This window comes from Lolium perenne, chromosome 2 (assembly GCF_019359855.2).
Source record: "Lolium perenne isolate Kyuss_39 chromosome 2, Kyuss_2.0, whole genome shotgun sequence".
NCBI lineage: Eukaryota > Viridiplantae > Streptophyta > Magnoliopsida > Poales > Poaceae > Lolium > Lolium perenne.
In genome coordinates, this window is record NC_067245.2 from 17,447,330 (window position 1) to 17,460,892 (window position 13,563).

A 13,563-nucleotide genomic window follows, 5' to 3' on the forward strand; every position below is an offset into this window, starting at 1 on the left:
TTCTCGTACTCCCCGCGGTAGAGGATGCAGTCATTGATGCATGCATGTATCTTTTGCACCTCTAATCCTAGAGGGCAGACAACCTTCTTTGCTTCGTACGTGCTAGAGGGCAACACGTTCTCCCCTGGAAGCATCTTCTTTATTATTTTCAGCAACTTTTCAAATCCCTTGTCGAAGTACCATTCTCTGCCTTCCACCGCAGCAATTCCAGCGTGGTACCCAGCTTTTTCGACCATTTTCGCAATTTGGGTACAACAGTTTGTTGTGATCCTCTAACATTTTCTCCAACTTCAACCTCTCCTTTTCATTTCCGCAGTTCATCTTCGCATCAAGAATGGCCCGACCCAAATCGTCATCCGGGTCATCAAAAATCGGCTCATCGAAAATGAGCTCTTCTTCAGCTTCATCTTCCCCCATTCTACTACCACCGTCTTCAGTGAATAAGCTGGGATAGTTGTCACTATCCTCTTCTTCTTCGTTGTCTTCCAATATAACTCCTCTTTCTCCGTGCTTGGTCCAACAATTATAGCTGGGCATGAAACCATTCTCCAGCAGGTGGACGTGAAGGGTCTTCGAGGTAGAGTAATCCTTCATATTCTTACAGGAACTACATGGACAATACATGAAACCATTCGACTGCCTGTTTGCCTCAGCCACGTTGAGAAAATAATGCATGCCAGTAATGAACTCGGGATGGCACCGGTCACCGTACATCCATTGTCGACTCATCTGCATTTTATATGTATATCAAAAATCATTAAGTACACAACATCATGGATATATGAGTGACCAACTTAATTAATATTCAAGTTCATCACATAAAACTAAGTTATTTTTATAAAAAAGAAGAGGGGCTCACCGAGGTGGTACCGTGCCGGCTAGGGGACGACGCTAGCGATCGACGGCGGTGAGGACGGGGATGATACTAATTAAAACCTACAAAACATACCATAATTTCAGCTCAAATTGCATATAAAAAAATAAAATCACTAACTTAGGCATTTCATCGAACACCTTGATTGCACTACAAAAATAGTACGAGTTAAAACTACCAAAGAACTGAGCTAAATTAGGAACGCCGGAAGGAAGGATGATATTGCTAACCCTTGGATAGATGTATGCCGTTAATCTTGTTAAAATGGTGGAGAAAAATAAAGATTATTGGAGTGTGTGAGAGGTGGAGAAAAATTTAGAGTGTGAGGAAGATGAGAAAAATGAGAGCCAGCAGGGGGCTCGGGACGAGCTGGGCGATTTTGATATGGCTGGGTACCCTTTGGTACCGGTTCGTGTTACGAACCGGTACCAAAGGTCCAGCCCGGGCCCCACCACGCGTCTGAATTTTGGCCGAAGACCTTTCGTACCGGTTCCTAACACGAACCGGTACGAAAGCCCCTCCCAAACCGGTACGAAAGCCCCTCGCCCACCTGAGCCCTCAAACCGGTACAAATGGCCCCATTGGTACCGGTTCGTAAGGGAACCGGTACCAATGGCTTAGATGGATGTGAGGTTTTCTACTAGTGTTACGCTGGCGTTGTAAAATGAATATGCTACTCTGGCCGCATTACATTTGTGGGTTAAAGAAGCCACACAATCTAGACTGTCATATTTCACAAGACATGGTGTCGTACATATTTTGTCGTTCTGCTCAAGCAAGCTTTGGTCAGTATATAAAGGTTTTCCTACTGTATTTATTTTTCTATAAATCTGGCGCAGGGGTTTTATGAAGCAAGAGACTTTTGTCTGTGGTTCTCCTTATTATTCCCTATGCAGTCTGTGTGGGCCACCAACTCGTTTATCCCAAACATGTCCTAGATACACAAGAAAATAAAATCAATCAAAAGAAAACTGCCTCTCGCGTTGCTTTCCAGGGCGACGCTAGGGGCCCCAGACCTAACGCCGACATCCCCCCTCCCGTGGTCTCTCCCCCCTCCCCCTCAGCCGATGTTGTCGGCGCCAAACGCGCTCGGGGGGGGGGGGGGGGGGGGGGTTGGTGGTGGCGGCGACCTCCGGTGGTGGCTAGGGCGGCAGCTACTGGATTCGACGCGCACGGCGTTCGTGGCGGAGATCCAGGATGAGCGACGGCGGCTTCTCCCTCCACGGCCTCGCCGACAATGGATGGTGGCAGCGGCATTTGGATCTAGTGCTCGCCTAGATCCATCGTCGGCTTCAGCTGGCGGCGCGAGGAGGGGGCGTTGATCTTGCGGAGCGAGGATGGTGTGGTAGCGGTGGCTGCCGTCCATCGAGTCCTCCTTCATCGTCGTTGGCCAGCGGATGGCGGCGTGGGGGCCTGTTCATCTGCTTCGGAGAATAAAGGTGGTGGTCCTAGGGTCCTTCTTGTGCAAAGATGGAGACCTCCATGTGGCCGGTCCATCTTCATCTGGCTAGGAGTGGTGTGTTCCGGAAGGCTCTGTCGGCGGATGTAACCGTGCACTTATGCCTGGAGTTTGCTGGATCGGGTGACAATCGGTCGTGCGCACCCATGTTTTTATTCCGACCATTTGGGTCTGGAGGGAGCGGCGCGAAGCTCTACACTTTGTTACCATCAAGTGACCTTTTGATCCATGGTGAAGACAAAGATGCGGAGAATATCATGAAGGTTGGGCTCGAGGACTACCAATGGAGTTTCGAGTCTCGACGTTGTTGATGGACTTGCTTGGTGTTGTGGGTTTCGCAGCAACAGTATGGAAGCAGAGATGGCATCACGAGTGAAGTTCAGAGTACTCCTTTCAGGGTGAAAATCTAAAGTCTAGCCTTAATTGGTTGTGTCTAGCAGCAACCTTGTTGAAGGCATTGTTTTGAGAGTGGAGACTATTTTCAGGGTGAAAAACTGAAATCTTTGATCGGGCCACCATCACCATGTTCCATTCTTAAAGACGTCGCTTTTGAAGAGTCTAGAGTTCAGGAGCTGTCTTGGTGGTCGTTGTATTGTTGCTGTCAGGGCCAGAATACCGTAGCGGAACTTTCCCGTTTCTTAGTTTTATTTTTTATTTTTTAGTTGCGTGCACTCGTACTGCCATTAGGGTGTTGCGTGGTTGTTGCAGAGACTGGGTGCAATTGCTATCTCTTGATATTTATATATTCCCTTTATCAAAAAAAAGAAAATAAAATCAGGTAATTAAGCACGATGGAGTAAGCAGCCGACTGGATCCATAAAATCTATCCCCAACCGGCCAACCCTAACTCTTCCCGTTCCGATCTCTCTAGGCTCTTAGGCGGACGCCCACACTGATCCTTGCGACGAGCTTCTTCGTCCGTTCGTCGACAAGGTATATGCATGTTTGGTGTCCGTGATCTGTAGAGCCTACTCCCAGGGCCAGATAAGATTGTAATGGAGAACTTGTGGCTCATTAATCTCATATGATCGGTTAGAAGATCCTAGGATTGTGCAAATGGAGAATATTATAATAGTTGGATGCTTTTCTTGCCGATAAAATTGTTCATCTAGAGAACTCCGCAGATAGGAATTCTCGATTTATATACTACTATCTTTGTCAAGGAATCTAACAAAATAGATACTTTTTTTATTCTGTATATACGTTAAGGAATTACAATATAAATAAAGACATTCCAAATCGTTGTGTATTTGGTTAACCTTTAACACTGTTGGAATCTTTCTGTATTGTTAACAAATATCCTAAATAAAAGCTGGATGAAAGCATCTGCTGCTGATTTTAGCTGGTGCCTTGGTGGTCGATACATTGTTAGCTTCTGTAACGTTAGCAGTTAGCTGAATCAGCATCTGCCTGTTGTGGGTTCTATTTTAGTAGAAAGTGTCGGTCAGTTAGTTGAGAACTGCATATTTTTCTTCAATGGAGTTCCGTATAATATTTATTGTTTAGTAATTTGGCGCCCCATCTTTTGATTGACTGTTCTGCGCGACCCATGTAAATTTATCTTGATTTCTCAGGATTTTTTTTGCATGGATTGATTTCTCAAGACTTGGCTTTGAATGATAGGCTTAGTGTTCTGTATGAGCAATATATTTATGAAGCAACTTTCTGTTATTGTTTCTACTGTTTTTTTTTTCGATAACCGGTTCATTCCTCTACTACCTGTATGTTGGAATGTTTGACGTTTTTGTGCATTGTTATAAATAGTCTAGTAGAAGCAATTTTCGTCTAAAACTTAATTGGTATGATTTTTTTATGTGCTCATTCAGACAAAATGCAGCTCTTTGTGAAGTGTCCCACCGGGAGAACAATCTGCCTCAGGGTCCAGCCATCGGATACACTCGATGCCTGTCATGGCAAAGATCCAGAAACAACACCGCCTTTTCTTTGAGGGAAAGCAGCTCAACGGCAACCTTACATTGGCTGATTATGGCATCCAGCATCAATCCACGCTTGACCTCCAAGAAAGTATGCAAATCTACGTAACCGATACGCTAGCAGACAGGACCATCACTCTTCAGGTTAACAGCTTATATACTATTGGCAAGGTGAAGGCCGATATTGAAATTTATGAGGACTTTCCCAAGGGTCAGCAGTGCCTCATCTTTACCAACAAACAACTGGAGGATGACCGCACCTTGGAAGACCTCAGCATTTGCAACGAGTCGACTCTTCTCCTCGTTCTCTACCCGAGCTTGGGAGGTACGATGCCCATCTTTGTGAAGACACTAGATGGAAAGACCATCGCACTCAAAGTTGAGAGATCGGATACCATCAACAAAGTGAAGATGATGATCTATGAGGTGGACCGTACTCACCCAAGACAAGTACGCCTCATCTTTGCTGGCAAGCAGCTGGAGAATGGCCGCACCCTGGCAGACTATAACATTCAGAAGGAATGTACCCTCCATTGTGTGCTCTGGAGGGTCTAACACTAATTGTTCACTTGCGGATGGATCTGAGCGGAGCCTCCTCCGGTGACGGCGGCTTGGCCGCCTAAGCCCCACTGCCTCTTCTCCGGTGAGTCCCCCTGATCTCCTCCTCATGGAGAAGCCCCTGCGTTGGTCGGTGGTTTACTCCTCCTTCCTCTCTTCACGTCCACCGTTCCGATACTTTGATGGCTTTCTCTACCTTCGACCGAAGGCTCGGAGATTAGTTTTGATCGATGGGGAGGGTTCTGCTGTTGATTTCCGATTTCTTAAAGCAAATGAATTTGTCCGAGCTGGGACTGTCCTTGAGATGGCTTGCCATCGCATTACTGTGGGAGATCAAGATCTTGATCTACCAGAACCTGGCACCATGCATGAAGAGGTGCCTCCTCAGCCTGCCCCAAAGTTAGATCTTTGCCCTGGTCTGGATATCCAACACAGAATTTGGCGTCAGTTTCATTGCCCGATTGCTTTTTCAGCGGCCTCTTCTACCCTAGAGTTTTTTCTGGTTGCGTATTTTGGAAGATCGACCCTTAGGCTTGATCCGTTCAATGTCAGTCATATGCTGCAATCATGTCTGGGTGGTATTGCTGAGGATTTCAACGTGGTTTTCCTACGTGATCGCACTTACAGATTCTCAGTTCATAGCCAGCAAGTGGGTTTCTATGTGCATAATCTTAGACACTTCAAAAGTTCTGAGTTTGTGGTTTTCTTCTTCCTATGGGGTAATGGAGGTCCTAACTTTATCCATGAATTTCGTCAATGGGAGACTGAGGAACAGCGATCCTGGTCTGTCGTCAAAGCTTCTGCCCATACGAATGATCGTTTTCTGTCAGGAGCAAATGCTGTTCCTCTAGGATCAGCCAATAAAGCAGTTCAGCAGCCTTCTCCAGCATCACGAACTGCCATGGATCAGTTCTCTTTCTTGCGTCGCCTGAATGACTGGGAGAAGGATGACCTGGAAGCAGTCATCTCTGCAGGTTATGATTATGCGCAAATCCTGCAGTGTTTCCGCTTTGACCACAAAGATCAGCCGGTTAATTCTCCCTTGGATTCTTTTTCGCCCAGAGATCTGCAAGAATTATGCTCTTTAATTGCGCGGAAATTAACGGACGAACAATTGGCTGTCGTTTTTGGAACATATCGCAATTCTGATGCCCCTCATTCAAGTATTCCTGCTTCGTCAGTTTTTAACAGAGTGCATGCTGCTTTAGCCTCCTCGAGCGGGAACCCAAGAGATCATTCTTTGAAGCCCTCCACTATTGTTGAGCAGGCCGTCCAGGAACAGAAGCCCATAGCCCAACAGCCGACAGTCCGTATTTCAGCTTTTGATCGTCTGCAATTTCCGGCCCAGCAACCGGAACCGAGAGTTTCTGCTTTTCAACGTCTCCAAGAACCAATTGCCCCTCAACCTTTAAATGGGCCTCAACAGAATCAACCAACTGCAGTGATGACGCAATCAGAGGAACGCACTAGGCAGTCAACACAATCTGGCCGTGAGCAGGCCCGGCCCACCTCTGGTCCAGTCTGTCCGAGATGTCTTACCTTTGGTCATCTGTGCAGACATTGTTGGAAGAAAATTAAATGTCATTCCTGTAATAAGGAAGGTCACGTGAAAGTTGACTGCCATTTTTATCCTGATTCTGGTCTTAATACTCGTTGGGTATGAAAGGAAATACCAGTTAATAATTTTGGTAAATCTGGATTGCAATCACAGGAGGCTCCTGCTGACCGTCCGATCTGTGAGCAAAGGGCGCCGATGACAGACTCTCCTTTGGATTTGACCCTGGGATTGTCTTTTTTCCAAATAAGGACAGTACAGATTTGGCATCTTCTGCCTTTCTTTCTTCTCCCAACCTCAACCAGGCCGTTGTCTCCTCAGCTCCCAGTAAATCCCCCCACCAAACCCTGACAGACACTGTAGCACCTCGTCGGCACCGCCCCCATCGGCGGCTGATCGTGACGCGCTTATGGCCAACTTTGCCGTTGACCCTGCGCCGTTCATCCCTGGGGACTATCAAGTTCTGCATGTCGACGAACGACCACAACAATGCCGCAGCCATGTCGCCGGGTGACGTGGGCATTACCCTTCGGGTAACCGACATTGCCCTATCCCGTACAATCCAACTGGAGGCCCATGAAGATACACGATGGCAAGGCGGGCCACTTGGACGATGCGGTAGAAGATTCCTTGGCGAACAAGACAAAGGAGGAGCCGAACAAGGAAAGTTTAGAACTAGGTCTCTTGTAAACCTAGCGGTACCCGGACAGACCTCTTGAGACCTGCCTCCTATATAAAGGCCAGGAGAGGGGCTGACGAGGGACACAATCAATCTTAGCAACTTTAGCCACCAGAAGTCTAGAGCTAGGTCGCCGCAGCACTTAGCCTGTCGACGAGATCTCAGCCGAAACCTTCGGCACCCCATTGTAACCCAATATTCTCATAATCAAGATCAGACAGGCATGACGTAAGGGTTTTACCTCATCGAGGGCCCCGAACCTGGGTAAATCGTTCTCCCCGCTTGTCTGTGAACCGATGTCTCGTGTCAGCTTACAGGATTCCATCAACCCTAAGCCCCAATCGAAGGGCATTGCTGAGGAGTACCCTCGACAATTGGCGCCGTCTGTGGGAAGCCTGTCGGCACAAGGCAATTCATCGGCAGATCCAGTCATGTCGTCGGCGGCTTCGTCGACGCCATCATCGTCATCATCGCCAAATCTAGGAAGCCCGATTCGATTCGGCTCCTACGAGTTCACCCCGCACAGCGATTCTTCTCGCTCGACCTTCTCAGATCTACAAGGAAACATGGAGATGACGTTCGGCAGCTTCCACTACAACGTCAACGCGGAAGGAGTCCTTCGACTGCTGGAGCCACACACCCCCAGGTCAGCAAGGAGATCGCCATCACCAGCTGCAGGGCCAAGCTTATCTTCATAAGTCGATCTTTCGGCTGGCCTGACGGATTCAACGAACTCCTCTCCGCTATCGACTCCCCGTTCGACGTCTTCGATGTCGGTTGGATCCGACAATCCCGCATCTTCGGAGATGACCTCGTACTACTGCTTGAACTGTGACACCAGGCACGGGCTAGGGTCAAGCGACACACCGTTCATCTGCAACGCCCAGTATTCATCGGGAGAGGATGGCGTCGACAGCATCGTCCGAGGAACCACGTGGAAAACGGCACACCATCAAGTTTATGCCGCCAATAACACAGGAAACACAAGGAACAGGGGAGACGAAGATCACACCCCCCGCTCCAGCAGACAGGCGAGTTTTGAAAACAGCGCCAGTAACAACAACAGCGATTACACCATCGCAGAGGAAGAGTGGGCAACAGCCAGGGCAGGCGTGCTTAACAACACACCGCTCCCTGCAGGAACCTCGGTTGGGACCCTCAACGCCTATCGTTCCATATTGGAGAAAAACCGGGAGCGTCTATCGAAAGAACAAGCCACCCTCGAGAAACGCCTTTCTGCTGCAGATCAATCTAGCGAACGACGAAGAGGCTCGCGAGGAAGCGCCTCTCGAAGCACTCAAGGAGCAGGCAAGCACCGATCGAGGTTATCCAGACTTTCGGAAGATGACGCCAGAGAGATCACGTCAAATCTGACCAAATCCTTCATGACCACGGACACTGCGGGCATGCCACGGCCAAAAACCGTCGCAGGAGCAACCGCTAACCTCGCAGCGTACCTCATCAATCAGCGACCCGAAGGTTCTATGGCTCAAGCTCACCGGGGCGCCTTAGAAAGTCTCGCAATATTGGGAGACAACCTGGTCCCACGAAACGAAAAAACCACATTACAGGCCAGTGGTTCAAAGCATCGCTCAAGGGACGCTCGAGATGAAATCACCAAAAGTAGAATCGACAAAGCGAGACAACGACGCGCCGCTAGGGAGGACTACGACAGTGATACTTCGGATGAAAGCCAGGAGAACGACGGCGAGCTAAGGGGGGCCGATTGCTTGAGCTACAAAATTCGGGAGGCAATGCCGCCCAAAAAGTTCAAACCCACCCCTACTGACGCCGCCAAATACGACAGACAGCAGGAGCCGAGGTCCTGGATAGACGACTACTTGCATACCGTGATTCTACAGAAGGGAAATCAGATAGCAGCTATGCAATGCTTGCAGCTTTACCTGAAATATTCCGCACGGGCTTGGTTAAGAGGCCTGCGGAAGGGTTCCATTAAGTCATGGGACGATCTAGTGGATGCTTTCGTTGCCAATTTCCAAGCAACATACAAAAGGCCTGTCGGGATTGATGAATTACGACACTGCCAACAAAAGCAGAAGGAATCGATGCGTGCATACATCGGGAGATTCACCTAGCTCCTAAACGCCGCCGAAGATGTCTCTGTCGATAGAGCAATCGATGCTTTCAGCGATGGCATCCGACGTGAAACCTACATAGAGGAACTCGGGCGCAAAAGGCCGAAAACTATAACCAAGTTAATGGAAATCGCCAACAGCTGGGCTGATGGCGAAGACAACGTACGAAGGCCGCGACAGCGCAGTGACGACGAAGACGACGACCAGACGAAGCATGACTCGGGTGGACGAAGGGATCGTCATAAGAAAAGAAAAAACCACAGTTACGATGACAGTAACCTGGTAGCCGCGGGATACTCTGATCGGCAGGACGATCGGTACGACGATAGGCGAGACGATCGGCATGACGGCAACCGGAGCAGTTACAAACCACGACCACAGAGGATTCCCGATCTACCCTTCGCCGAACAGATAAACGCTCCCTGCTACTTGCACTCGTACACCGACTCTAAGGACAACAAAACGAAGTCAAGTCACCTGCTCAGAGATTGTAGGCAGTTCATTGAAATGCAGAAGCTCATCATCCAGCAGCAGCAACAACCACCACCACCACCACCCCCACCGCAGCACCAGGTCCAGCAGGTTCAGCCTCACAAACCCAACGGAGCATTCCCACCACCACGTGGGCAGATGAGCATGATCCACATGACAGGTGTTTCGAGAAGAGAAATGAAGAAGCTCACCCGAGAAATCAATCTGGCGGAAAGCATCATGGCCAACATTCCCGAGTATGTCGAGTGGTCATCCCAGAGCATCATGTTCAGCAGGGCGGATCACCCGATGACAATCCCGAAACCAGGACACGCTGCCTTAGTAGTTGAGGCGCAAATTGGAGGGTTCAAGATGAGCAAAGTCTTCACGGATGGCGGCAGTGGACTTAACCTGATATTCGTCGACACAATCAAAAGTATGGGGATTACTATGAGGATGCTAGAAGAGACATATACCTGTTTTCACGGGATTCTCCCCACCTCACCGGCGTACTCCCTTGGCAAAGTTTACCTAAATGTCGTCTTTGGCAAACCCGACAACTTCAGGAAGGAAAAAATCGAGTTTGAAGTCGTGAACTGGGAATCGCAGTATCACGCTATACTCGGAAGACCAGCTTACGCCAAGTTCATGGCTGTGCCACATTACGCATACCTCAAGCTGAAAATGCCTGGGAGCAATGGGACAAATGTCACAGTCTATGGAAGTTTCTCACGCTCGGATAATTGTGATCGCGATTTTCAGAGAATCGCTGCAAAATTCGGGTTAAAACAGGAAGTCACCGATCTCCCTTCCAAGTCATCGGCACGTGACAATAAGGAAGAAAACCACGTCAGGGAGATGAAGAAGAAGCCAGCCGACCTTGCCCTAGAAGTTTCGGCAGGAAAAGCTTCGGCAGCTGGTGGCGCAACAGTCATCAAAGAAAGCAAGACCCTGGCAGTCACCGCCGAGACACCCGGCGAAATCAACAACGCTCCCAAAATAGCTGACGCGGTGGACAAGCCAGAAGATAAGAAGGACCCTCCCCTCGCTTAAACGGATGGATAGTATTTAGTTTTTCCCTTCCTTTTCAACAGGGTTTTTCCCTCTTTCGCCCCTTAGTTTCATACTTACTTTATTAATGAGAACTTAAGTTTTGATTCCTTGAAAAGCATTGCAGTAATTTGGAGCACCCGCACCGCATCATCATACACCTTGCTTGCGTCTCTCGGCGAACGATGGTGCGACGAAGTGCGCGGTAAAAGATTGTGCTCCGAAAAAGCCTCTGAAACTAGGAGTGCTAAAGGATGCAAAACAAACAAGGACACTGACCCTTCCCTCTGTTATAGATGCCTCTACGAGTGCCGTAAATAGCAAGAGTTTGGAAGTTCATATGCAAAACAACCCACGTTTGATATTTTACTTGTGGAAATATCAAAGAACAACGGGCTCATCGGCAGAGATAGTGCTTCCGATACATCGGGAGCTACTGTCCGGACATACATCGGTTGAAAGCAAAGTTGCACATACAACGGGTCTAGCAAGACCTGCAACACGAGCTGATCACTCAAACAATTTGCTGACCAACGAATACGCGTACGTTTAAAACGGGCAATTAAGATTTGCTCCTTCAAAATTTGCCAACGGCATTAACACGGTAAAAGTACATATACATGTATCTACCGAACAAGAAGTTTCAACTACGCAATCCAAACGCTTGGATGAAGTAGCCAAATTACCTATTTACAATAAGAACTTAAGCCTGAATTACTCTTGCGGAGTTTCTCTTTCTTCAGGTACCTTCGAATCCTTTTTCAAGCTTGTCGAAAATTATATTGGCGGGCAACACTACCTTCGGGTACAGCGTCTCCAAATCACCAACCGCGTTGGCAATAGTCAGCAGATTTGCCGAAGGATAACGTGCAAGGACGAGGGCAAGTGTAAATCTGGCTCCTGCAAAAACCTCAGCTCGCACCAAGTCTCGAATTTTCTTGGTATTCCCAAATTCAGACATCGGAGTTAACAGCGTAGGAGGGACCGCGTTCAGGGGGAACATCGTCCTACAAATTACCCTTAGAGCTTTGTAGCACTTGTTGAAGAAATGGTGGACCTGCTGGACCCGATCTTGGAACTGTGCGACAGTCGAAGCTTTCGAGTGCTCCCTCCAGAAAATCTCCTCGGCTGATGACAGCTGGGTTAATGCGTTAACGCGCTCATGAATTCGCTTGTTCTCTTCAACACGGTTCAGAGCTATGACTAGCAAAGGAATCAACGGAAGATCAGGCAATGCATTTCTGACAAAGAATAATAAGCACAAGGACCAGAGAACTTACAGTTCAAGCTTTCGGTGGCCTTATGCAGCTCAGTAAGAGCGTAGCGCTCTACATCGGCTGCAATCTCGCCCTTCTTCTTGATAATGGCAGCCAAGGCATAGGTATTGCGCAAGTCCTTTTCCAGCTGTGTGATCCGATCCTTCAAACGCTGGATTCGATCATCTTCAGAAAGAGCACCCGAAGAATCATCGACAAACGCAGGCACTGGGAAAACCTGCAAACAACAGCGTCAAAGGTATGACGGATCGCATCGTTTTAGCATCGGAAGTTACTCCCATCGGGAAAGTACAAGTAAAAATGTCATAGCAAGGGTGTACTAGCAACATTGCTAGCACGGAGTTTATTACAACCACAAGTTTTGCGACGGAACATTGTTTCACGTCAATTCAAAGAGAAGTTTGTTACAAAAATCAAGGGGCTTGGGTCTGGGTCGATAAACTGGGGCCAGCCGATGTTTTCCTTGATGAGACCAACTCAAGGAGCTGGCGTGCACACTTAAGGGCTGACGTTTTGAAGATGCTTAAATCAATGAACCGCCCATCTTGCTCTTTCGGCAGCTCCCTAGACATCTCTTCGATATCGGCCTTGAAGCCATGATCCATCATAAGTTGGAAGGCTAGGAGGGCACCATAGGTACGCGAAGTGCGTTTGAATACCTCGATAACCTCCTTGGTGTCGACTGCGAAGGCATCGATCAGCTGCCCCAGAGTCTTGTCTTGACTGATCTTGGGGAAGATCATCGAGTGCATCCGCGCCATGGCACCTTTGCCCTTTTCAAGGAGCTCCCGTGTAAGCTGGTGTGAGGCAAGAGTCATCGACACACCGTTTGCCGGAGAGTTGTTTGGAATCTTATCCAAGGCATCGGCAGGGATGTCAGCGGCCTCTGCAAGAGAATGAAATAGAAAAGATTGCTAACAAAGAATCGAATTCATAAAGTAATAATCGATAGGGAAGCATAAAAAGGAATTACGAAGCAAAGCCAAGGAAGACTGGCGAAGAAGATCATCCTTTTCGACCGCCCAAGCTTCAGCGACCAGCCTGGACGCCTCCTCCTCCTTCAGCTTTTCCTTTAGCTTGCTAAGTTCCTCCTTCAGGGAGTCGACTTCTTGGCGAGCTTCGGCGGCTATTTTGATTGCGCCTTCCAATTTTGAAGAAGAAGATTTAACTTCCTTCTGCAGCCGAACCTTGTCTGCTTCCAGGGAAGTAAATTGGGAGGCGAAGGCCTCCAAAGAAGATATAACGCCCCGCAGATCCTTAAGGAAAGGGGAAAAACATGTGTTTGAGGAAGAGTCATTAATCAAGGCACATTCAGGGAAATTCGCGTTTGCAATCGAGAAAGACTTACAGGTTTTCCTAAAGGAGGGGTCGTGGCGTGTAACATCCCAAAAAATTCAAAACAAACAAAATGAATTTCCCTAGTTCCAAATTTTGGAACTAACAAAAACTTTTATTAAATTAAGTTGATACATAGAGATCTTGTTTAATTCTTGTGCTATTGCCATGATTGCTTGATTAATTAGTATTGAAATAATCTTAAACCCTAAACCTCACACCTCTTTTTACCACCCAAGTTAAAATAAAATAAAAACAATTGAAATAAGAAAAAG

The 13,563-nt window shown here is 48.0% G+C and overlaps 1 protein-coding gene across 1 annotated transcript in view; it reads left to right on the forward strand.

Moving 5' to 3' along the window:
• Window positions 1–13,563, forward strand: part of LOC127329780 (polyubiquitin-like) — a 218,965-nt gene that overhangs the window by 109,084 nt on the left and 96,318 nt on the right. Inside the window, exon 2 of the mRNA XM_051356228.2 lies at window positions 4,356–4,802. Within this exon, the coding sequence (XP_051212188.2) occupies window positions 4,356–4,802 (447 nt within the window). The remainder of the gene's footprint in view (window positions 1–4,355; window positions 4,803–13,563) is intronic.